Raw genomic sequence first — 22526 nt, 5'->3', positions numbered from 1 at the left:
TGTTTCTTCCCTTTGATTGTTTCTTCATATAAGAAGGTTTCAGTGAATAAACCTTTTAGTTGCGAGTCAGCGCTCGTCCTGTGTCCCTTCTTTTCTTGTCCCTTGTAGTTCGCGCTGTTCAAATCATGAATATCTACCAACTCGCCCAACTGAACGTTATGAAAACTTAATATTTAGAGGTATACCGGGTGAGGAAGAGACTTCGGCAGGTACTAAATCTTGGTTTGGTTTGGTTTTGTGGGGTTTAACGTCCCAAAGCGACTAAGGCTATGAGAGACGCCGTAGTGAAGGGCTCCGGAAATTTCGACCACCTGGGGTTCTTTAACGTGCACTGACATCGCACAGTACACGGGCCTCTAGAATTTCTCCTCCAAAGAAATTCTAGCCGCCGCGGCCGGGATCGAACCAGCGTCTTTCGGGTCAGCAGCCAAGCACCATAGCCACTGAGCCACCGCGGCGGCACTAAATCTTAACTCCTGGATGCCTTGACTAAGATTGTCGAAGTACGCCCCTCGAGTTCAATTTATCGTGTACATCGCCTGGGCGTTTTTTCAGACGGGAAGTGTCAGCCAATCATAGCTAAATTTTCTGACACTACTATAAAAGTGAAGATATTAACCCTTCGTAACCAATTCAAAATGAATAACGTCACTATGAGTGAAGTTTTCTCACCGGCTACGCGCCAGGCTCGGAAAAAACTTTACGAATTCGGTAATAATCACGTTGGCCCTCGCTCTTTTGAAATACGATATAACAACCCTATCAGAAAATCCAACAGGCTGTAGGTCTGTTGGCAATCCGTAAATTGGGACCCTGCTGGTGTCGGGCCTGCTGGTGTTGGGCCTATTGGTGTTGGGTGTATTGCTGTCGGGCCTATTGGTGTTGGACCTAATGGTGTCGGCCTACTGGAATCGGCCTACTGGTATTGGCCTGGTGGTGTCGGCCTACTGGTATTGGCCTGCTTTTGTGCATGCCTGAAGGCCTGTTGGCCCGTGAGCATGAAGCTCACGCAGACACATGACCATGGCACCTTCACATTGTTTCAACACACAATCCTGCTGGTATCTTTGGACAAGCTTAAAACGATTATCTGAATACTTGAAAAGAAGAACTTGGATAAACTGGAAAATTATTTCTGCATGCTGCAAATAAATGGTGCAATAACTTTTTTAGCAAAATGTGTGTCTCTAGATAACAGTCACAAAACATTTCACAGAACACCTTTATTATGTTGCGCACTATTTGCGCTGTACATCACCCAGTTTCTGAGCAAGATGCTTGCGCACCGCGTTCAGCCGTTTTGCAGACTCCTCTGGGCTTGTGTCCCCCGTGTAGAGGCGGAACAAAGCTGCAGAAAGAATAAATATTAAGGGCAATGTATGGATTGAGGGGCATTACACAAAAATTTCCACAAGCAACTCTCAAAAGAAGAAGTAAAGCAAAGAAACCCAATGCAGTCAAGGACTGCAGTTTCAAAAGTTGAATATAGTGCATTATATATAGCCAAATGAAAAATTGCTTTGTGACTAAGGGCCAGCCCAATCTGGAACACAATAGCCACTGGTGGTTCATACAAGTGAATTGTAGCACTTTGCCTTTGGCAACATACATTTTACACAATAAACTGACAAAATAGTGGCAGCATAAAAGCACCATCATGTTACTCTGCAAGGTAGAAACTTTTTTCTGAGATGATTCGATGCGGTCAAGAGCTTTTAGGTAGTCAGTGCAGACTGCGACATATTCATGAGAAGGACTAGCTGTAGTTGCTTAGTGGTTAGGATTTCAGAAACCGAGCCTGAGTATTCAGGCTCGAACCCAGTCGCGGCCACCCAATTTCGATGAAGGCAAAATGCAAAAGGCGTCCATGTGCTGGACGATGTCAGTAAAGGTTTAACACTTCTGGTGATGTAAAATTATTCCAGAACACTCTACTACAGCATCCCTCATAGGCTGAGTAACCTTGGGACGTTAAATTCCACACACCACAACAAATTTATAAGAAGCCTTCGTAAAATATATGAACTCAATCTCAAACTGCTGAGCTAAATCCAGCTAGGCCAACTTCAATTTCTCCTCCGTACCTCTGTAAGCTCTGCCACGGACAAACATTTAACGCTTCAATAATAACTATGGGCAGAATACAATGAATTCTTAGTTAAGAGCAGAAGAACAAGTTTAAGTAATACAGCTTGCTGCAGAACCAGCTTCATGAACTGCTGTGGTATAGCGCAGTGTTCTGCATTGAAAAAAATGCACACATGATAACTTTAAAAGTGAGTGAGCTGCCATTAATTACAGGACACAGCTCTGGATCTGTGAACTATTTATTTTATTTTTATTTTTTTATTTTATTTCACATACTGTCAATCCCATTGGGATTTTTACAGGATGGGCATATAGTAAGAAGGTACAAAGCGAATACAAATGGAATGGTATACATTAAAAACACTGTTATTTTCAAGTAATTACATGAGTATGGGAAAAAAAACACAGATAACAGAAAATAAAACACATAACGAGAGAATATTTTTCACAGAAAAGGGTGCAATTTTATACATTGTAAGTAATATGTTCATAAAGATGCTGTTACATGCAGTGATACGAGTGGTCTGTTGTACTTGAATAATTATGATTTAATTATCGATTTAATTATCGCTCAACTGTTCTTCTACCAAAGTTACAAATTTCTGCAAAGATGTATTAGTAGTAATAGAGGGGTTCAAACTATTCCATTCTTTTATGGCAAGCGGAAAAAATGAATATCTGAAACAGTCGGTTCGGAATGCGTACTCTTTAAGGGTTAATGGGTGCTTATGCCGGGATGGTCTGGATTCATCTACAGATATATATAACGAAGTATCTATGTTTAATGTGTTATGAACTAATTGGAACAATAATTTTAGTCGTGCTAGTCTGGCGCGTTTCTGTAAAGTAAGAATACATGCTTGATTTAGTAGTTGGGATGGTGAATCACTGCTCCTGTATTTGTTAAAGATAAATCTAATTGCCTTTCTCTGCACTCCTTCTAGTTTGTTAATGAGTTGTTGTGTGTAGGGAAACCAAATCGTATTTCCATATTCGAGAACTGATCGTATAAATGTGTTATATGCTAACAGTTTGGTCTCCGGTGGCGCTTCCGGTGGTGAAAATTCCTTGAACAATGGGTCTGTCATGACTTCCTAAATTTGTTTAATTCCAGTTTTATTAACATACTTTGCACGTACACGATGATGCAAATGATGATGCATTTAATGTGACCAGTTCCAGCAAACAGCTTCCTGCTTGTCTAGTGTTTGTAAATAACCTGTGGACAAGTTGTATCCTGAAGTGCAGTCATTGAAACATTTTTCCTTCTGTACCAAAACTCACAGCCCACAAGGTATGATGAGAAGTTTAGGTTCCAAATTATTGTTACGTCGCCATTTACTAACTGAGCAACGCTAGACATAAAGCAAAAGAGTCACCAAAGGGTCAACACACCTTTCAGAGAAGTCAGCTTCTGCGGCGTCAATGCAGGCTTTGGCTCTGTCTTGCCCAGAGACAGGCTTCTGTTTGAAAGCGTTCCAGTCACACTCCTGTTTTTTAACTCTTCTGTGCTCCAGTACACCTGAGCCGCCATCCGGCAGAACATCGAGTCGGATGGCGCCTGGAAGAGCCTAGTCCACACCTGTGGCTCCACCCAGGCACCGCTTCCAGCATAGACCTGCAAAATATGTGCACACAGCTGTTAATACTTTCCTGCGGCCTATTTTTTTCAGACCTCTTTCTGCGCTCTGAGGCTATAAGTACCTTGACAGAGGAGCTTTCAGTAGCACCATCAAGCATTACATAGTACTCTAGCACATGATGGCGACTTAAGGTCACTTGACAATGACGCAAAACAAAAACTGTCACGCTATTTAGCACTTTTTGTATAGTCCCCTCAAAGCCAATATAACAGGCTGGGCAACTGTTTTCTCCTGAGTCTCATGGTATGGAGCACAAAAAATGCAGAAGTCATGAATATCACAATTGTATGCATATGAAAGCAGTTCTACCACACCTTATGAGTTTTTAGAGTGTTGCATTGTCACTTTTTTCAAGCGTCACATTAGTGTATTGCCCACATAAGACTTCAAACTCCAATAACAACAGCAACGCGTATTATGACAAAACATTGCTCCAAATTCCATACTCCACAAAAGCTTCAGCTGTCAATCAGAAAAAGCTACTACGGGTTCTTTACAAAAATAGTGTTCCAGTTTAGACATGAATGCAAAAACGACTGCCTAAATTTGTCTTTGAGCAATATAGTTAAGGAGAAAGTGGATTCTACATCTGGCCCCAAAATATTCAAAGCTAATACACCACTGATGATAACATGGGCTTATGCAACTTGTTCAATACATTGGACATTGTTAGCAGTTTAAGCATGATCAATGCACCTGTGTTGCGAACAGGCTTACCAGCTGCACAACTAAAGTGCCTGACAGCAGGTTAGAAATGCAGGAGAGGCTTTTGTAAATTTACTGCTCACATGAAACAGCAGTTCAGTATGACAAATTAACTCTCCTTGCAAGCACCCAATTAGCAGCTTGAAGTCTTCTGCCACATCGAAAAGCAGCAATTAATATGCTTGTGCTACAGGTTATTCCCTTAGAGGTGCTATCTTCCTGACCTATGCAATCTTAAAACTAAACAAAAAATTAAGCAGACTCAAAATGTTATTGAGTAGGCTTAATTTAACATAGGGTCGGATATACGGCACTCTCTTGGGGCAGCAGTCACATTTTAGCCATGTATTTCTTCGCCTTTTGTTAAAAAAAATGGTGTTCTGCATGTTTTCCTTAAATGAAATTTACCAATGCCCCACCACCTCCCTCCATAAATGCTCCCCTGAGGCTCATTTAAAATGAATACTGTAGCTGTCTGCCTACCTGTTCACATCTATCTATAATAATTCAAAAAGCCTACTTTAGACCATAAGAAATTTGTCGTCCCATTTAAGCTGACAAGATATTTTATATTTTAAAGCACAGTCCTTACAGTAAAACTGGGAGCCATGGAACACCATCTCCACCAGATGTTTACATGCTTGCTTGTAAAAAAGAAAGGTGATTACTTTTCCATCATCCCTGGTAGAGCCCACTTGTATGTCAGCTTCGGTGATAGGGCAGTGGCCATGGCCTCCTTCTCCTGCACAAAGACAAAAATTGACTTTTTGTTTTGGACACCAAAAAAAGTATAAAATGTGCATGCACAGGGATGATCAAACCATAAAATGATCAATTAACATAGCTTCTTATATACTTAACTTTTTCATGGGGGCTGGAATATTCAAACACTGCATGTGGTACCTCTACTCCGAAACTGATATAAAAAAAGCAGTGCTCGTCGTGGCTTGTACCACAGGTACACAAGTAAAAGTAGTTGTAGAGGCGTTGCTCTTCAGTTAAAGCTTGGACTAAGGTGTGCAGATAATCTAGACAGTTGCGTGGCTATATTAGGCAAAACAACCATGGAAAGTCATTCGAGGAAATGGTAATCTTCTGAAAGCGTTCCATTTATTCTCACTCTAAAGGAGTTATAGCATTTTTCGCACTGTATGGAGAATGCAATGGTGCTAAATAACTGAGAAATACCAAAATTATTTGACACTCATTAGCTTTTAAGCATTAAGCAAACTCTCCCAGGCAAGTCAGCTTCAGCTTACAAACACTATATTTTGAAGTGGATCAAAATTGTCAAATCACCAAACCAACAATCGAGTAATCTTACCACGTAGACCTGGGCTCTCCAGGGGACCAGCACTTGTCGAGGCTTGTCCTGCGGATGGAGTGAGTAAAAAGGAGTTCCAGATGTGTTATTCTTCCACTATTACCTGCAATAAGGCACGCAGGCACTCCAGACTGTTGCATGGCTAATGCAGGCAAAGAAGCCGTGCAAAGCCTTGGCAGTAAGACGAACAGGTAGTCTTCAGAAAGTGCTTTCATGTATTGTTGCTTTCAAAGAATTAATCATGGCATTCTTTTCGTACTGCATGGGCCGTGCAATGGTGCTAAGTAATTCTCAGCAACATCAAATTGGTCTGATGCTCATTGGCTTTCAAGCATTAAGCAAACTTTCCCAGGCGAGTCGGCTTCAGCTTATGAACACTATATTTTGAAGCAGATCAAAATTTTCAGATCACCAAACCAACACGGGAGTACAATGAGAATCTTACCAATCAGACCTGGGCTCTCGAGGGAAGAAGTGCTCGTCAAGGCTTGTCCTGCAGGTACAGCAAGTAATAAGTTAGCCAACTACCGAGGCTTTTTTCTCCCAACATACGACTACGATCGAAAACAGCGCTAAACTGTCAGATCACTAAACCCAAAACATGAAAGAGTATCTTACCAAGCAGACCTGGGCTCTGGGAAGCAGTGCTCGTTGAAGCTTGTCCTGTAGGTGCAGCAAGTAATAAGTTAGCCAACTACCGAGCCTTTTTTCTCCCAACATACGACTACGATCCAAAACAGCACTAAACTGTCAGATCACTAAACCCAAAACATGAAAGAGTATCTTACCAAGCAGACCTGGGCTCTGGGAAGCAGTGCTCGTTGAAGCTTGTCCTGTAGGTGCAGCAAGTAATAAGTTAGCCAACTACCGAGGCTTTTTTCTCCCAACATACGACTACGATCCAAAACAGCACTAAACTGTCAGATCACTAAACCCAAAACATGAAAGTGTATCTTACCAAGCAGACCTGGGCTCTCCAGGGAAGCAGTGCTCGCCGAGGCTTGTCCTGTAGGAACAGCAAGTTATAAGGAGCTGCAGAGGAATTTCTCTTCCATAATTATTTGCAGTAAGGCATGCCAGTACTTCCGACTGTTGCACGGCCACATCAGACAAAGCAGCCGTGCAAAGTCTTGCCAGTGAAAGGTATACTTACGTCACCACTTTCATTTTAGCCTCACTTTCAAGGAATTAAGCATAACATCTGTGTCAGTCTACATGGTAATGCAACGGTGCTCTATCATTCTGATAACTCTCAAATTGACCCGGTTCAACTAAACAGTGTTCTCTCCCTAGGTTCAAGAAGTTTACAGATTCTGCTTACAAACACACGTCCTGAAATGTCATGAAACTGCCACCAGCAAACCCCATGTCAACAAACCAATACGTGTTTAGAATGTATACACCTTACCATGCTGAACTTGGCACTGTGGTTGGTTGGTTTATGGGGTTTAACGTCCCAAAGCGAGCAAGGCTATGGGAGACGCCGTAGTGGAGGGCTCCGGAAATTTCGACCACCTGGGGTTCTTTAACGTGCACTGACATCGCACAGTACACGGGCCTCGAACTTCTCCTCCAAAGAAATTCAACCGCCGCAGCCGGGATCGAACCCGCGTCTTTCGGGCCAGCAGCCGAGCACCATAGCCACTGAGCCACCGCGGCGGCACTGTGGGGATGCAACGCTCGCCGAGGCTTGTCCTGCAGATATTACAAGTAAAGAGCTTCAGAGGCATTCAAATCAGTTTAGAAAAGTAAAAGAATGCAAGTGGACAAATAATTACTTACCATTCTTCTCCATACTATCTAGTGCGGGCTGATACACAATATTCAGTGGAAGATCAGAGGCAGCTGCATATATCAGCCTCACTTCTGAAAAAGAAAAATAAATTTAAAAGTAATCCCTTCTTTCCCCCTTACATATCATAGCACATAAGAGTGAATAATTCGGTTTTTAAGTACATAAGTTTAGTTGCCTAAAACACTTCTGTTAATTCATTACTCCAGCTTCCTATACCTGAGGATATTAGTGCCAATCAGGTATCACATAAATTCATCAAACACAGGCCAGTGAGCTGGCACTTAATGATTTTGCTCACAGCGCAACTTAATACCGAGAAAAGATTACTGATAGCATTACCTTGTTATTTGGAAAGCCCATACAATTACTTGCAATGTCATAATTGAGTAAACATTGCCGGATCGAACAATAAATTTTCTCTGAAGTAGAGTTTAGAGAAAAGGTAAAAATTTATTGTCCCCTATGGCAATGTTCACCAGTGCCACGACACTGGAAGAAATTGTATCGGCTTTACAAACAGCAATGCAACGCTACCGATAATCTTTGCTAGGTTTCTTCATACAACTCTTTTTTTTACCTGTATACAAGAGTTTACTTCCACGTTATCCAGCTTGTCGCCTTCCACCATGCTATCCAAATCTCTGCTATAGTTGCAAGCAGTACCTGCGTGTCATGAAACTGAACTCCTGATGTTGGATACTGTTTGCAAACGAAATCTGCCTTGCCTACTCTGCAACACTGAGGCCGCAGGAGGGATAATTCCATGGTTCACAGGCTGCAGTACTGGTACATACTTTAGCAGAAAAGTTGCGATCTGGGTCAGCTGGTGCACTGTATTGAACAAATAACCCAGGCAAACGCTGAAGGACAAGGAAGGGACGAGGCGCACACTGCAACTGGAACTAACAACAGTGTTCTAATGAAGCACATCCATCTCCCAAGAAAACTTGCTGCACAGTTGTTAGTTTCAGTCGCAGTGTGCACCTTGTCTCTTCCCTGTCCTTCGTCCTGTGGCTGGGTTATTTGTTCAATACAATGCTAACCTTCCTGCTTCAGTCTGGCAACTTCTATGACATACTCAGGCTTCCTGTTTATGATCAAAAGCCTAGCTATGTGCATGGAAAAATCAGACCTTTTTCACTGATTTCTAATCAGCTCAGTCCTGTGACAGCCGCAGCTAGCCTATTTTAGAACATTTCTTTTGGTGCCGGCACTGCATGGTTGTGGGCACACTGCATCTTCCAAATAACAGCACTATAGAATGCTTACACCTTGTTTATTCTACTGCACTGCAGTTATAATGCATGAACGAGGAACAATATTCAGCACTTATACATGTTAGTTTCATTTTTTTTTGTAGTCTTCCTAAATTAGAAGCAAAGAAATATCTATGAGGAATATGTTAAAGGGACGCAAAACAAAAATTTAAGTTCACCTGTATCAGTACGGTAGCGTGTTCAAAACAAACTGAAAACAAAGCTTTCATAAGCTAGAACCTAGAAACGAAATACAGGCGTAGCCATCACTGGCCGTTCTCATGAATGAAGCATGTGTATCAACATCAATTTTATTGCGCGCATCTCAGAGGATATGCTAGACCATCATTAACTTCAAAACGGTGGCAACCTGTCCTTTTCAGCAAATACTTCAAAAGTTTGAATCAGCCAGTGGAAAGATTTCCAATCTGATTTTATCAGCAATAATTATGTCCTTTGCTGCCAAATTAACAACAACATACCAGTGAAGAGGCTAAGATTCAATTTTCACTGAAAACAATGCAATTGTTCTTTATACCCAATGGAAATCTGGTACTCAGCACGAAGGGCTACATAAAACACTAGATCATTTCTGTAATGCAGCTCATCAGCTTATAATGGCCTAAATAGAAGCGAAACATGCTCTTTCTTCTGAGCTCCCAACAAAAATACTGCAGATTACTGTTTCATAATGCACTAAGATTTCACTTGGCCACTTAGCAATGCGCGTCCACCATCAACTAGCCTCCTTTCCAACTTTTGTTGACATAAGCAGTGCCTAACTGTGTGCTGGCATGCAAATAATGTGCGCCACCAAAGTCATGCATATGCCACCTTGTTTTTTTAATGTGCAGTGAAAATGAAAGCTAAGAAATTAAGGAAGCTTCCGCTAGCTAAGATATTGAATGAATGAATATGCAGAGCATGCACTGATATATATTCTGAACGCGATGAGCACATGCAGAAACAAAAATTTCCGATAAATGAAAAAACCTGGCCTGCCTCAAAAAAGAAAAAAAGATTTTAAATTCTTTTTTAATGCTTAATGATCTCCCATTGAGTTAAAAGGCACATGATACACCGAGGGTTCCTTGCACAGACCAGCTGCCTATCCTCTTCCTGTCTTTTTGGAAACTTATAGCCAGCGAGTTAACTGGAAATTTGAGGAAGCAATCACGACAGCAACAAGCATCCCTCCACACAGCTATGATGGATTTCAGAAGTTTAGAAGTACCTGTTCCCCACCATCTTCACAACACATTTACAAGTGTGTGTCTGTGTGGGGGAAACAAAAAAATTGTTTCACACTACACATGATTCTGTAGATGGATCTGAAAGTATGCTCTGCATCAAGACATAACAGCTCCAAAGAAGCTAACTTTTCAAGAGGATTTACCAGCATCGAAGAGCTTGGAAGTAAGGCTGCGCTGCAGTTCCATATTCAGAATACGGAGCTGTCCAACTTCGTCCTTAAGAGCTTCAAATTCAGCTGTAGCTGGCTGGTCACCCCTTGCTTGCTTCAACGCAGCCAGTTCAATCTCCAAGGCCTCTGTTTTGCGCTTCAGCTCGTTGTGCAATCCAACAGGAACCATGTCGACGGCTCCATCCACCACTGCCTCCTCAATCAACTGCAGCTCCTGTTGGCGCTGCACATCAAGCCGTAGCTTTTTTGCTGACTTTGTCACCTGCAACTGAATAGGCGCAATTAAAATTTCCTACTGAACTGTTGAACACACCAAAATATGCAATCCATCAGGATTAATCCTGACAGCAGCACGCCACTGCATAATGGGGAAAGTTGTGCAATGCACTAGTACAGGGGGGAGGAGGACGGGGGGGGGGGGGGGGGGGGGGGGGCAAACTGTAGGTCGCGAGCTACATGTGGCTCTTCACAGGTCCAAGTGCAGGTCGCAATTCTCCTATATCTGCAACTTGCAACTTCCGACGCAAGAGCTCAACTTCAAAAATTCTTTTCTCCCTTTAAACAAAAATTACCTCGATTAAAATGTAAGAAATGAAAGGCAATAAATTGTTCTATGTAACCTGTCATTGTTTGTATTTTTACTTGGATCACCTCAGGGTGAAATTAACCAGTGTTTTTGGCTCAAAATGCACTTTTTTGCAACCTTAGTATTTTTCTTACTTCAATGTACACAGTTTCATCACCTGTAACATTGGTTATAAGTTCTAGACATCTAGAGAAGCCAAACGGCTATTTATGAATATGCGAGAGCAAGTTGGTATAAAAAAACAGCAGAAATGGTGCATTTTCATATTTTCTTTAATTAAAAAAAAAGATTTGAGCCGTAAAAACCTATACGCTCTGATTTATGTCGAAAGCCAGAATCTGCGCAAATGTCACTGAAAAAATTGTGGAGTGTTTTCTAAAAATTTGTTTTTCATTAATCTTTTCTCTTAATTGGTTTGTTCACAGAAGGTTGTGGCCAGGTACTACACCAGGGTGGCCAAATCCTGCTCTGGTGAGGAAGTGCGTTGTCGGTTCTGGTCACCGAGATCAGGCCGCACTTCAGGCCTGGTTATGCAGTTCCATCGACAGGCAGAGTATTTTTTTTTGTGGGGGGAGACATGGGAGAGGCCTTTGCTCTGCAGTGGGCGTAGGCAGGCTGATGATGATGATTAATCTTTTCTAAATGTTATTATTTTCCAAATGTTAATATTATAGTAGAATACAACTTAAAAAAACAGCAGTTGCTAACACTGGACCGCAGTCGCCGCTTTCCAATTGGAACAGAAACAAAATCAGCCTGACTTTTCTAAACGGAACAGTAAACGAAATCAGCTTGAATGTTTGATTTTATCAAACAATCCCCATATCAAAATTCAAAAGCTCATAATTTTTTTTCTTGCAATAAGCTTGTTTATAGGTAACAAGGTATGTTTAAGCAACGGACTACTTTTTCGTCGTGGAGGAATTCTTGCGCGGAGGCTAAATATATGGGCGGAGCTTCACTGCAGACTTAAGTTGTATCCGACTATAAGTGTTTTTATTAAAACCTTCTCTAAATGTTCAAGCTGCACTGACCTCACAAATAAATTTTTTCAACGAAAATGTTTCAGGCTTTGATTAGGCACATTGGCATAACTTGCCATGAATATTTTTGAACAAACTGTAGATGGCTGTGTGCAACGTCTGGGGTGTTTGGCATGGAATGACCCAGTAGAACTGTGTTTGGTCACTCAGAGTCAACCCCTAAGAAGGCTGCTAGCCTGGTGCACAAAGGTCAGCTGACCTTGCAAGCTGATCCAAGTTGAGCCAGGAATCACGTGGAAGAGTGTGTGGGGAAAGGAGCATACTAAATGTCAGCACGGCATCCTAGTAGGCAGTGCATTTAATGTGGAGCAGTCCCTGAATATAGATTAGCTGTCCGTTCATCTTCGTGTGTACACCTTCTTCCCATGTCCATATTTTTTAACACTGCTTTCAATAAATGTAACTCACCTGCCCGACAACCTACTTAGGATCAAATATTTTACAGCTTGAAATAGAAGTGGATATCTGGAGGCAATGATCTGTCTTCAAGGCCAGTCACAAGCCCCACCTTGTGAGCTGTTCATCAAGTAGACACACACTTTTACAGTGCAAAACTGCACATTTGAAAGTAATATTACCAGCCTTTAAAAGCTATGACTTTACCTTTCCTTTTGTCCTTTTCTTCCCTTCGGGTGGTATAAGAGGTCTTCGGTGTCGTTTTTCATTGTAGATGTCCATTTCCTCCTTTGATTCTGCACAGCACATAGAAAGTTAGAAGCAATGTGCATTGATAAAAGGTTAAGAATGTATCATGGAGCTGCACCGCATATTATTTTGAATTTTTCCAATCTGATATGCACACAACCTTTACAAAATGTTCAATTTTTTTGTATTGTAATGGAACAAACCTGCATCCGCGAATTCTGTGTACAAGTTCCTCTCCGTCTACTGCAATCATACTGTATGCAGCTTACCAGATGATGATGATTGCAGATCTTACTGGTTTAAAGGCAGCTTTGTCCAAAGAGCACCATGGCACAAGGAATTTTCGTCTACTCAAGGTGAAATTAGAGACACATTTTTCGAGCATTTTACCGCACATATGCCAAACACCAGGCCAAGGGAAACCTTGCACACACTGCATCATCTCTGAGTACCTGGGGGCACTGTATGGGGATTGAACCCAACACCGCTTGCACGCAAGGTGGATGCTCAAACCAAGAGGGCACAGCTGCGGTACTTCACGCTGCATTCATATGTCCTTTGTTGAGCAAGAATTAGTTGAAGACACATTAATTAACGTCTTAAGCAGTAAAAGCTTGATTACAATTTCTAAGCACATACACACTTCATTTTAGTGTTTGAGGTTGAGCACATATCCCCTCCTTTTGTCCTGCCTTGAGGGCAAGAACTCTGTAGGGTAATAAATTATAAAACACTAAAAACAGAGAAACACATGCTTGGCTGAGCCACTATAGCAACATGTACCCCACAGCGTTTTGCCTCAAGGAGGGCATCCCTGCTGAAAAAAACTTCTATGATGCAATAACCTCATAGAGGCTTCATCATAGAATATCATGCAATCTGAATGATATATCATACAATTTGTATGATATTCTATGACATCTCTATGATGACTATGATTTATAGAAATGTATGACATTTATATGATAATTTTCTATGATTTGTATGATAAGTCTATGATATTTCTATGATAAACTGTATGAGTTTATTGCAACATAGAACTTTTTTCAGCAGGGATGGCAGTTAAAACTATTACCATTATTTATAAAATATACCTTAATTTAATATATATATGTGTATACATACATACTACATAAAACTTTGTATGCTGATTTCACATTTGGATTTTACGCTCCGCTAGCTGCAACAGTTCATCATCATCATCATTTATTAACCCTTAAGGGTCCCGTGGGGACATTACATAAGGGGGGGGGGATACAAGTGTCCGACGGTCATACATAAGAAAAGGCAGAAACAAGAACAAGAAGAGAGAAAAAAAGAATAAAAACTAGAAAGAAAGCTAGACAAAGCAAAACAGTAAACGAATTATGAAGTCAATCAAAGACAATGTGAGAAACAAGCAAAATAGTAAATACATTAATATAGTCAATCAAAAACAATGTGAAAAAAAAAACATACAGAAATACACACCACAGTAAAACAACGCGTCAAATAAAGCGATCATTTTGTAGCACATCGCAGCTGATACATGGAAAGTTTTATTTTTCTTGGAAATGGTCGATGAGTAGCTGTCGAAAGCTGTCTAAAGCTGTCTAAAGTTACTGAGTCATTAAAACTAATACCCTCATATAGTCCTCCCCGGGACATCAATAGTTAAGAAGGAAGTATACAAGTGTATAATTAGTAGTACACAAAGCCTTGTTGTGTGCAATAAAGCCATTTTTTTCTTATACATGAAGCCCAATACTCACTGAAATAAAATTAAAAACACGAGCAGAAACCCGCGAAATACACGAGGCACCGCGACCCGCGAAACCGGCGGCACCGGCACCGGGAGGCACCGGCGGGGATATCAGAAGCGCAATTCGTTGACAATGTTAGACAACTACGCATGAGAAAACAAGTCATTTTATGAACTTCGCAACCTTTCGTTATAATTATTCGCTAGAAGACAGGTGAAGATACGAGAATTACAAAAAAAAAGAGAAATCGAAACTTTAGAGCACATGTTTTCCATTCGCCGCTTCCCGCGACCTCAACTTGCGCGCTTTGCGTGGTTTACTTGTCATGCCTCAAAATATTTTCACGAGCCCTTGACGAAGCGACAAATATCTATAATATAGCCAATGGATCCCCGAAAGTGCTCCATTTTGAGCTCTCAAGACGGTTGTGTCGTTGCGTAGAGCAGCGCGCGCACAGGTGCGGAAGTCATGCATACTTAGGGCACGCGCTTGTATATACACCTTCCTAATACCGCAAAAAGTTGTTCAGCCGCAGAAAAAGAAATACAATGGATGACCTTTTGGCGACTTACCTGTCATGTGTATGATTCTGGCATCGTAGTAACCGCCAGCAGTGAAGTCGTCGCCGCACCAGTAGACGCTGTAGTTTTTTCCCGGATCGAAATCCGCGACGTTCTTTGGTTCAAATGACTGAACTTTAGTGTGTTCAACAACAGCAGTTGTATGATCACACACGTACTCACAGTAGACGAACATTTCGGGAACAATTAAAACGAACCGCAAATGCGCACTAAGTTTGCAACGCGACGCGCCTTGATTTGGCAATGGACGCATCTCAACTACGCGGACAAAACTATAAGGCGTGCATAGGCTTTCATGCATCATGCGCAGCAAAATATAGTGCCACCTGTAAGCGATCGTACGACGCAATTTCTCATCGGCGCCTACTCCCGTCGAGATGGCGGCAGTCGTCCCCTCGACTCAAGAGGCTCACGTGAATCTGTCTCGGTTCGCCGGTCGGTCCAGAGTGCACACCGCATCGCCTGCCTCGAGTGGCGCTCACGTGAATGTGGCTCGGTGCGTAGGTCGGTCCGGAGAGCATACCGCATCTCCTGGCTATCCTCTTCCATTTCCTTCGAATCGAATCGAGCCGCGATTCTTTTCTATTAGTACACAGAAAATTACCTATGACACGGAAGGAGACCATCCGAAGCAAAGCATGCTGACTGAATAACCGTACGGGTTGTCTTCATGGCATACAGTGTCAATATTTTGCTGCGCATACAAATTTACCTGTTTGCACGTTGCTATTGGCTACATGGCGTGTTCACCCAACAAGTTTCCTGGTTGCGATTCAAGCCACTTATTGGTGTTGGCTTACTGGCGTCTTTGGCCAACAGCTGTACCAGTCAGGATTTTCTTTCCCATTCAAGCCACTCTGTTGGTGTTGGCATAATTTCGCGTTCCGCCAACACGGCCCAATAAGGAATCTGTTGGTGTTGGCTTACTGGCTTGTTTGACAAACAGAGTGCCAATAGCAATTCCTGTTTGCCATTCAAGGGCCAACAAGGAGAGACTGTTGGATTTTTTTATAGGGAAGCTGCGCATCAATAAAACATGCTTCATGTATAACCCTGCCACGGACACTGTTGAAGAAATCGTGGCACGTCTGGCTTGGATTCCATGGCTGGATCTTCGGCTGCACCGTAGGGAATCGCGATTGGTAGTGGACATTTCTCATCATCGATATCTGTTCTCTATACTAACGTCAGAAGCCTACTTAACAAGCAGACTTCTTTTTCTTCTGCCATAGACACATGCTCAGCTGACATTATAGCGCTAATGGAAGCCTGGCTCCCAACGCATGTGTCAGATTCCTAAATCTTCCACAACGCTCATCGCTACTCGGTATATCGTTGCGATAGAATAGGCAAACGTTGCGGCGATGGTTTACTTGCTATTTCTAAAGACATTCTATCTTCATGTATCCAAGTCTTCAGCGAATTAGAACTAATTTTTGCGCCAAAAGTGATAGGTGAACTTAAATTGATTATTGACGTCTGTTACCGTTCTCCTTCTTATTCACTCTAAGAACTGATACTCTCTATGATAGAGTATACCGGCTACTGCACTCTCTTTAGCAGCAGTTTACTCCGCCTAATTTCCCTAAGGAGTGAAACGGCTCCTTCGGTAAAGAGTAAAACTGCGAGCGCACTCCCTCTAGGGCCTGAGGGAGTTGGAGGTTGTTTATTTTCTTAGCTTTTGTACTGCAGCGGAGCCATATATATAGTGACCTGTGACTCGCGTCTCATGCAAACTAGTGATAAGCAAAAACAACCAAACAAGAAAGTGCGCTGTGCTCCGCCCACAGAGCCAGACCTTGTACATAACCGATACGTGCAGTGTATACTTTGGAGATTATTGCGTTGCATTCATACAGCATATTTGATTTGATTTCAATGGATTTTACGTCCCAAAGCAACTGCACTGACATCGCGACATCCCAAAGCGACGTGCACTAACATCGCGCAGTGCATGAGGCTTTGGAGTTTCGCATTCATCGAAATGCGACCGCCGCGGGGTTCTGAATAGTCTATACCATTCAGCGAAGTCCTGCACTTCCGTAGAATGCGTTTAAGAAGAGACTGTCATGGTAACTGTCGCAATTTATCCTAAACATTAGTTTATTGCTGTGTGAATATATTTTATGCCCTTCGGAACCGCCATTCACGTTTTGCAACATCTATTTCAGCACAACAACTTCCAAGAAAAAGCGGTTTGCAGAAACGAGCGATGCTTCTGTTAAAGGAAAACACTTCTGTCAGATCCCGTAAACCTTCGTGGTCGACGGCGAAACATTAGTCTAAATCTTTATATGGCATTCCTACAACGGTATGAATGATCGACGAGTGCTCTAGGGAAGCTACACATCATTTTAATACGAATAATAGTGCATCAGGACACCAGTTAACTCGTTCGCGAAGGGCGAGTCAACGTACTGTGCACCATGAAATTGCTGTCGAGTAAAGATTTACCGTGGCGTTGTGGCCTTCAGATGTTGCCTTTACTGTTTCATCATTTACTGAGCTGTGCCAACTCTAACCAGCCAGCGATCTACCAATTTAGAGAACAGAACTCGCGACATATACGCACTAAACTGCCGCTGAACTCAAAATGTTAGCACATATAACTACTGAAAAGCATTAGCACTCGTCCCAAGAGGTTGCGCACTTGGCTCGCAATGCAGATGGTCTCCTCGATTTGGCTACACTTTGTACACTAGTGTAGGCAGTGTTACACTCGCGCACTCGATTTGTTAGTGTAGCCAGCGCCACCTACACTTCGGCACTCGATTTGGCCAAGCGCTACACGAGTTCTTCTACACTTCTGCACTACCGTTTCGGCGAGTTCACGTCGTGTAAGCGCTTAAGTAAGTACCTAGCAGACGCTTCCGCAGCCATCATGCTGGTGCTCACCCTTATAAAAATGGTCTATAGACTTTCTATAGACTTTTTATAGACTCTATAGCCATCCTATAGACTTTTCCTTTTGTCTATAGACCGTCTATAGAAAATCTATGGACTAAAGTCTATAGCTGCTTCAATTTCCTTTTGCCTATAGACTGTCTATAGACACTTTATAGACTAAAGTCTATAGCTGGCTCAAATTTCCTTTTGTCTATAGACTGTCTATAGACACTTTATAGACTAAAGTCTGTAGCTGGCTCAATTTCCTTTTGTCTATGTACTCTCTATGTACTGAAGTCTATAACTACCTTCATTTCCTTTCGTCTATAGACGGTCTATAGACTCGCTATAGCCTAAGGTCTATAGCCGCCTAAATTTCCTTTTGTCTATAGACTGTCTATAGACTAAAGTCTATAATTGCTTCAATTTCCTTTCGTTTATAGACGGTCTATACACTCGCTATAGACTAAGGTCTATAGCTGCCTCAATTTCCTTTTGTCTATAGACTGTCTATAGACTAAATTCTATAACTGCTTCAGTTTCCTTTCGTCTATAGACGGTCTATAGACTCGCTATAGACTAAGGTCTATAGCTGCCTCAATTTTCTTTTGTCTATAGACTCTCTATAGACAAAAGTCTATAACTGCTTCAATTTCCTTTCGTCTATAGACGGTCTATAGACTAAGGTCTATAGCTGCCACAATATCCTTTCGTCTATAGACGGTCTATAGACTCTCTATAGACCAAGGTCTATAGCTGCCTCAATTTCTTTTCGTCTATAGACGGTCTATAGACTCTCTATAGACTACGGTCTATAGCTGCTTCAATTTTCTTTCCTCTGTAGACGGTCTATAGACTCTCTATAGACTATGGCCTATAGCTGCTTGAATTTCCTTTTGTCTATAGACAGTCTATAGACTGTCTATAGACTACAGTCTACAACTACCTCAATTTCCTTTCGTCTATAGACTGTACAGTATAGATAGTCTACTGCCTGTAGACCAGTCTATAACAATCGTAATTTTATTTGGCAATGTTCGATACACTGACTTTCGACTAAGTCCAGAACAATGTCAATTTCTTTTTGCACTGCATGTTGAGGGGACCTGCATCTAGTGACCGCAACTATGTTGGGAGTCCCCCACCTCCTTCGCTATTACGGAATTTAAAAAGTGTTGCGTAAGGCCATTACAACACCCTCCTGTATATTGTTTTCAGGAGCATTGACAAGCTCCTTTTCGTTATACCGTGAAGTATATTGTCAATACAATTAGATATTTAATGCTAACAAGTAATCCGAGGAAAGGCAGCCGTTATTGAAGTAAGGGCACCCGCAAACTGTACTACATCGAACGAATACGCTGTCCCTTAAAGGAATCGCTCTACACAATTCCATTCCATCTTTCGATCGTTCCTGTCCAACGCGCTGAAATCAGAAACATTTCATCAACGGTTCTACATTTCTCTTTAAAACGTCCTGAAAATAAAGGGGGAAATACGGGTGTGAGAATTCAAGGAAGCGCCCATCCCTTAGAAACATCTTAGATTAATCTCAAAGAGCCTGGTCCTCTGTGCGATTAACATCTGCCATTTCTACCTTTGCAGTTTGTATTCACGTGAATAAGTGCTGCGACGCAACAATCACAAAGAGAGTATTTTTTTGTTCCTACCCTTGCACCTGTTGCTTCGGAGCCGATGACACGCTGATGTGGCGCATATCAGTTTTCTAAACACGAACACACGCAAAAAAGACGTTATGCTATGCAACCTTATAATTATTATTTGAGAATTGTACCACACACTATTCGGTGGGAGATGCGGCGCGTATACCGACAAGAAGTTAGTTTTTGGTTCTGTTTTCATGAAAACAATAAGATTTTTAGAGGGTAAGCGAAGAATTTAAGCTTATAAACCAATTGCCTTCTGTGGTCTTGGATATCAGATCAAGCTGCACACGGCAAGAGTGCGAGCGATAAAGATACGACCGTGAAATGGGTTTCTGTTTCACGTTTTACCCATTTTACCGCGAGACGGCGGAAAATCATTCGGGCTGCAAACAACCCTGTGCGTGGCTACATGAATGGCGTTGGCGTGTTTTTCGCGGATTACGTTTTCTTCAAAATCCAGCTTCATCGTCCGCTTACGGTAAGTCTACACGTGTCTCGACGCCGTCTATGCATAGACGGCGTCGAGACACAGGCATATGCCGTGCTTGACGAGTACGGCTCGCATATGCAAAGCGATGGTGGTTTTCTGTACGAGACTGAAGGTGAGTAACGTTGTTGGTTAAGCACGTGGGCTATGTCGCCGTTTGTGATGTGCTGCAAGTTATTTTATTTGTCCAGGCGGCCTTCGCATAAGTGTGCTGCTGCATGTGGCAGCACCCAGCTCGCCTTCACCCACGACACCGGCTGTCGTTGAGGGTGCCAGTCGGCTCACGCCGCCGCCTCTTCGGCAGCCCACGCCGTCACCTCTGTCTCGTGGTTCGCCGCCACCGTCCGGCGACGGTGAACGCGAGTCGTGGAGCGACAGGAAATCGCTATTCCTGATCGCAAAATATAAAGAAGCTAAACGTGACATTGGCAGAAAGGGTGGCTTTAGGTAAGTCGCAGCGTGTGAAATGCCGTAATGACGCGTGCTTATACACCAGATAGCGCAGATGCCCGATCTCTGCAACGCGCCATAGGCGTACTTTGTGGCGTTAACCCCTTTGATTTTGTTGCTGAATTTTGGATGCACGTTTTCTCAGCCTTAAGTTAGGGCTCGACGTAGTGGCAACGGATATGTTTACTATCTACTTCTAGAAGCACATCATTCATTGTTTCTCGGCCTCATCTCTTCAGCGTTATTAAAAGTTACACAAAAGCACACAGGTCCGTGGTGTAAGCTTGCAACGTGCTGTAACTTATGTTATCCTTATGCAAGAACTTATATAATAGTGAGGTACTAACGCTTGGCGAAATCTTTCTTTCTCAGGACAAAAAAGGCCATGTGGGAGAGATTTAATTGCGGCGCAAGTCAATTCCGAATTCGGCTGCCGCGTCACGCCTCTGCAGGCGGAGAATAAGTGGAAAACAATGGAGAGAGCATACAAAAAAGTCAAATATAAGAATGGTTCATCCGGCCATTCGCGAGCAACCTGCATGTACGAACGGTATGGACAGCAAGCATTTCAGTTGTTTGTTCAAGTAGCTAGCTATCCTCTAAAGATAATCTCTGACCTTGTATTTTCTTGACAGCGAACTCGCCGAGGTGCTGAAGGTCGAGCACCATATTACTCCGGTGGCATTGCTTGCACCAGGAAGAGTAGTTGCGTAAGTCTACAACTTGGCATTTTTTTTCTAGGATGCAATATTTTAAAGCTGTGCCATCTTATTTTGTTCACATAATTTTAACTGGCATGTTTTAGTTGTGGTTCTAATTTTCTTTCGCATGCTTGCATGCCTGTGTCTGTTGTGGGGCCCCATACAGAGAAATCTTGACTGATTAATGAATTCTTATTATTGTACATTTTAGATAAATGACTTTCTTGAATCTGCAATTCATTTTTTTTACTTCGCTTTGTAGTGACCTCTCAAGCTCTCAAATATGCTATGTACGCTGCTCTGCTTACAGGAATGGCGAGAAACCAAGCTACCCAACAGCAAATTTCTCTGCCACTTCTCTTATATAGTTACAGCATGGAACAAACAATTTCTTTTGTGTTGAAATTAATGAACCTTTATTAATGAAAGCAATAGGGAAGAAGAAAACATGCTGCCCGACAATGGGCCTGCTGATGTTGCGGAGGAACCAGCCGTACCCTCCCGCAGCACCGAAGCAACACCAGCTCGCAGACGTCGGCAGGACAGGACTGCAATTGGCAGCCTCGTAAAGGTGCTGCAAGAAGCGATGGCGCAGAAGAAGCAGCAGCACGAGGAGAAAATGCGTCTCCTGGAGCGCTTACTGCGAGCTGCTGAAGCTAATAAATGAGTGGCAAGTTCACATTGCTCCTGTGTGCATTCTTTTTCGGTCAGCACTGGTGCTGGGCTATTAGCTTCCCTCGGCTTTCACAGTGTCCTGCATGCTGCCAGAAAATGGTCCTGCTGACGACATTCAAGATGAGGCAGCACCAGCACCCTGCAGCAGCGCAGTGACAGCATCGAGGAGAGTCGGCAGAGAGGCACACGTATTGGCAGCCTGATTAGAGTGATGCAGGATGCCAAAGCTGCAAAGCAGAAGCAGCATGCTGAAAAAATGCTCCTTCTGCAGCCTCTTGTACTCGTTGCCGAGGCAAATAAATGAGTTCAAATAGTTTCTTTTCGCATGTTGCTCAGCATTGAGGCTGGTATATGTGTCGTCTCCGGCTTTCACAATGTGCTGCGGATGTGTCACTTTCCCTGGGCTCTTCATCATTGCCAACGTCGTCGTGAGCAGGCATGTCTGCAAGCTCCGATATGAAATCCCTTTCAGAGTTGCACATGTTATGAAGCACGCATGCTCCCATAACAATGCGACAACACTGCATAATTGTCTTTGCATCGACCAAATAAAGTCTTCTGAAACGTTGCTTCAGAAGGCCAAAGCAGTTTTCAATGGCCACCCTCTGCTGGCTGTGGTACTTGTTGAATCCTTTTTCCACGCCGGAAAACTGGAACCATTGTCTTTGTACGGGGTCTTTGTAGCCAAGGTAGCATGGAGCATGCGGAATCGCCTAGTATATAATTATCACCGCACTTGTCTGCAGCCTCTTCGAAGAAGGTGCTTTCTCTCAGTACCCGGGCATCATGTGCAGAACCAGGAAAGCCAATGAAGACATCCACAAACCTG

The 22526-nt window shown here is 42.7% G+C and overlaps 1 protein-coding gene, 1 long non-coding RNA gene and 1 pseudogene across 2 annotated transcripts; 1 reads left to right on the top strand and 2 right to left on the bottom strand.

Moving 5' to 3' along the window:
• Positions 1-3175: 3175 nt before the first annotated feature.
• LOC149369484 (uncharacterized) lies at positions 3176-5143 on the bottom strand. The gene is made up of 2 exons (XR_016288834.1): positions 5105-5143; positions 3176-3706 (listed from the first exon to the last, which is right to left on the bottom strand). It is a non-coding gene; the product is annotated as an uncharacterized LOC149369484 (long non-coding RNA).
• A 702-nt stretch (positions 5144-5845) lies between these two features.
• Positions 5846-15237, bottom strand: LOC149369483 (uncharacterized). Its single transcript, XM_089575695.1, has 6 exons — positions 14823-15237; positions 12467-12555; positions 10208-10502; positions 7543-7626; positions 7397-7455; positions 5846-5863 (listed from the first exon to the last, which is right to left on the bottom strand). The coding sequence occupies exons 1-6, from the start codon at positions 15133-15135 to the stop codon at positions 5846-5848; spliced, it is 858 nt and encodes a 285-aa protein (XP_089431821.1). The 5' UTR covers positions 15136-15237.
• On the top strand, positions 15209-21689 carry LOC149369482 (uncharacterized; annotated as a pseudogene).
• Positions 21690-22526: the final 837 nt, after the last annotated feature.

This window comes from Amblyomma mixtum, chromosome 1 (genome assembly GCF_055824585.1).
Source record: "Amblyomma mixtum isolate Tamu chromosome 1, ASM5582458v1, whole genome shotgun sequence".
Taxonomy (NCBI): Eukaryota; Metazoa; Arthropoda; class Arachnida; order Ixodida; family Ixodidae; genus Amblyomma; species Amblyomma mixtum.
Note: the sequence above shows the minus strand (reverse complement) of the source record. Positions and strands in the feature narration are given on the sequence as shown.

Excerpts from the sequence above, each read along its gene's own strand:
- LOC149369483 (XM_089575695.1), bottom strand. The coding sequence starts at position 15,135 with ATGATGCATGAAAGCCTATGCACGCCTTATAGTTTTGTCCGCGTAGTT. Across the intron at positions 10,503-12,466 it reads AGAAAAGGACAAAAGGAAAG|TTGCAGGTGACAAAGTCAGC; the intron begins GTAAAGTCATAG and ends GCGCCTATTCAG. Across the intron at positions 7,456-7,542 it reads AGATAGTATGGAGAAGAATG|GACAAGCCTCGGCGAGCGTT; the intron begins GTAAGTAATTAT and ends TAATATCTGCAG.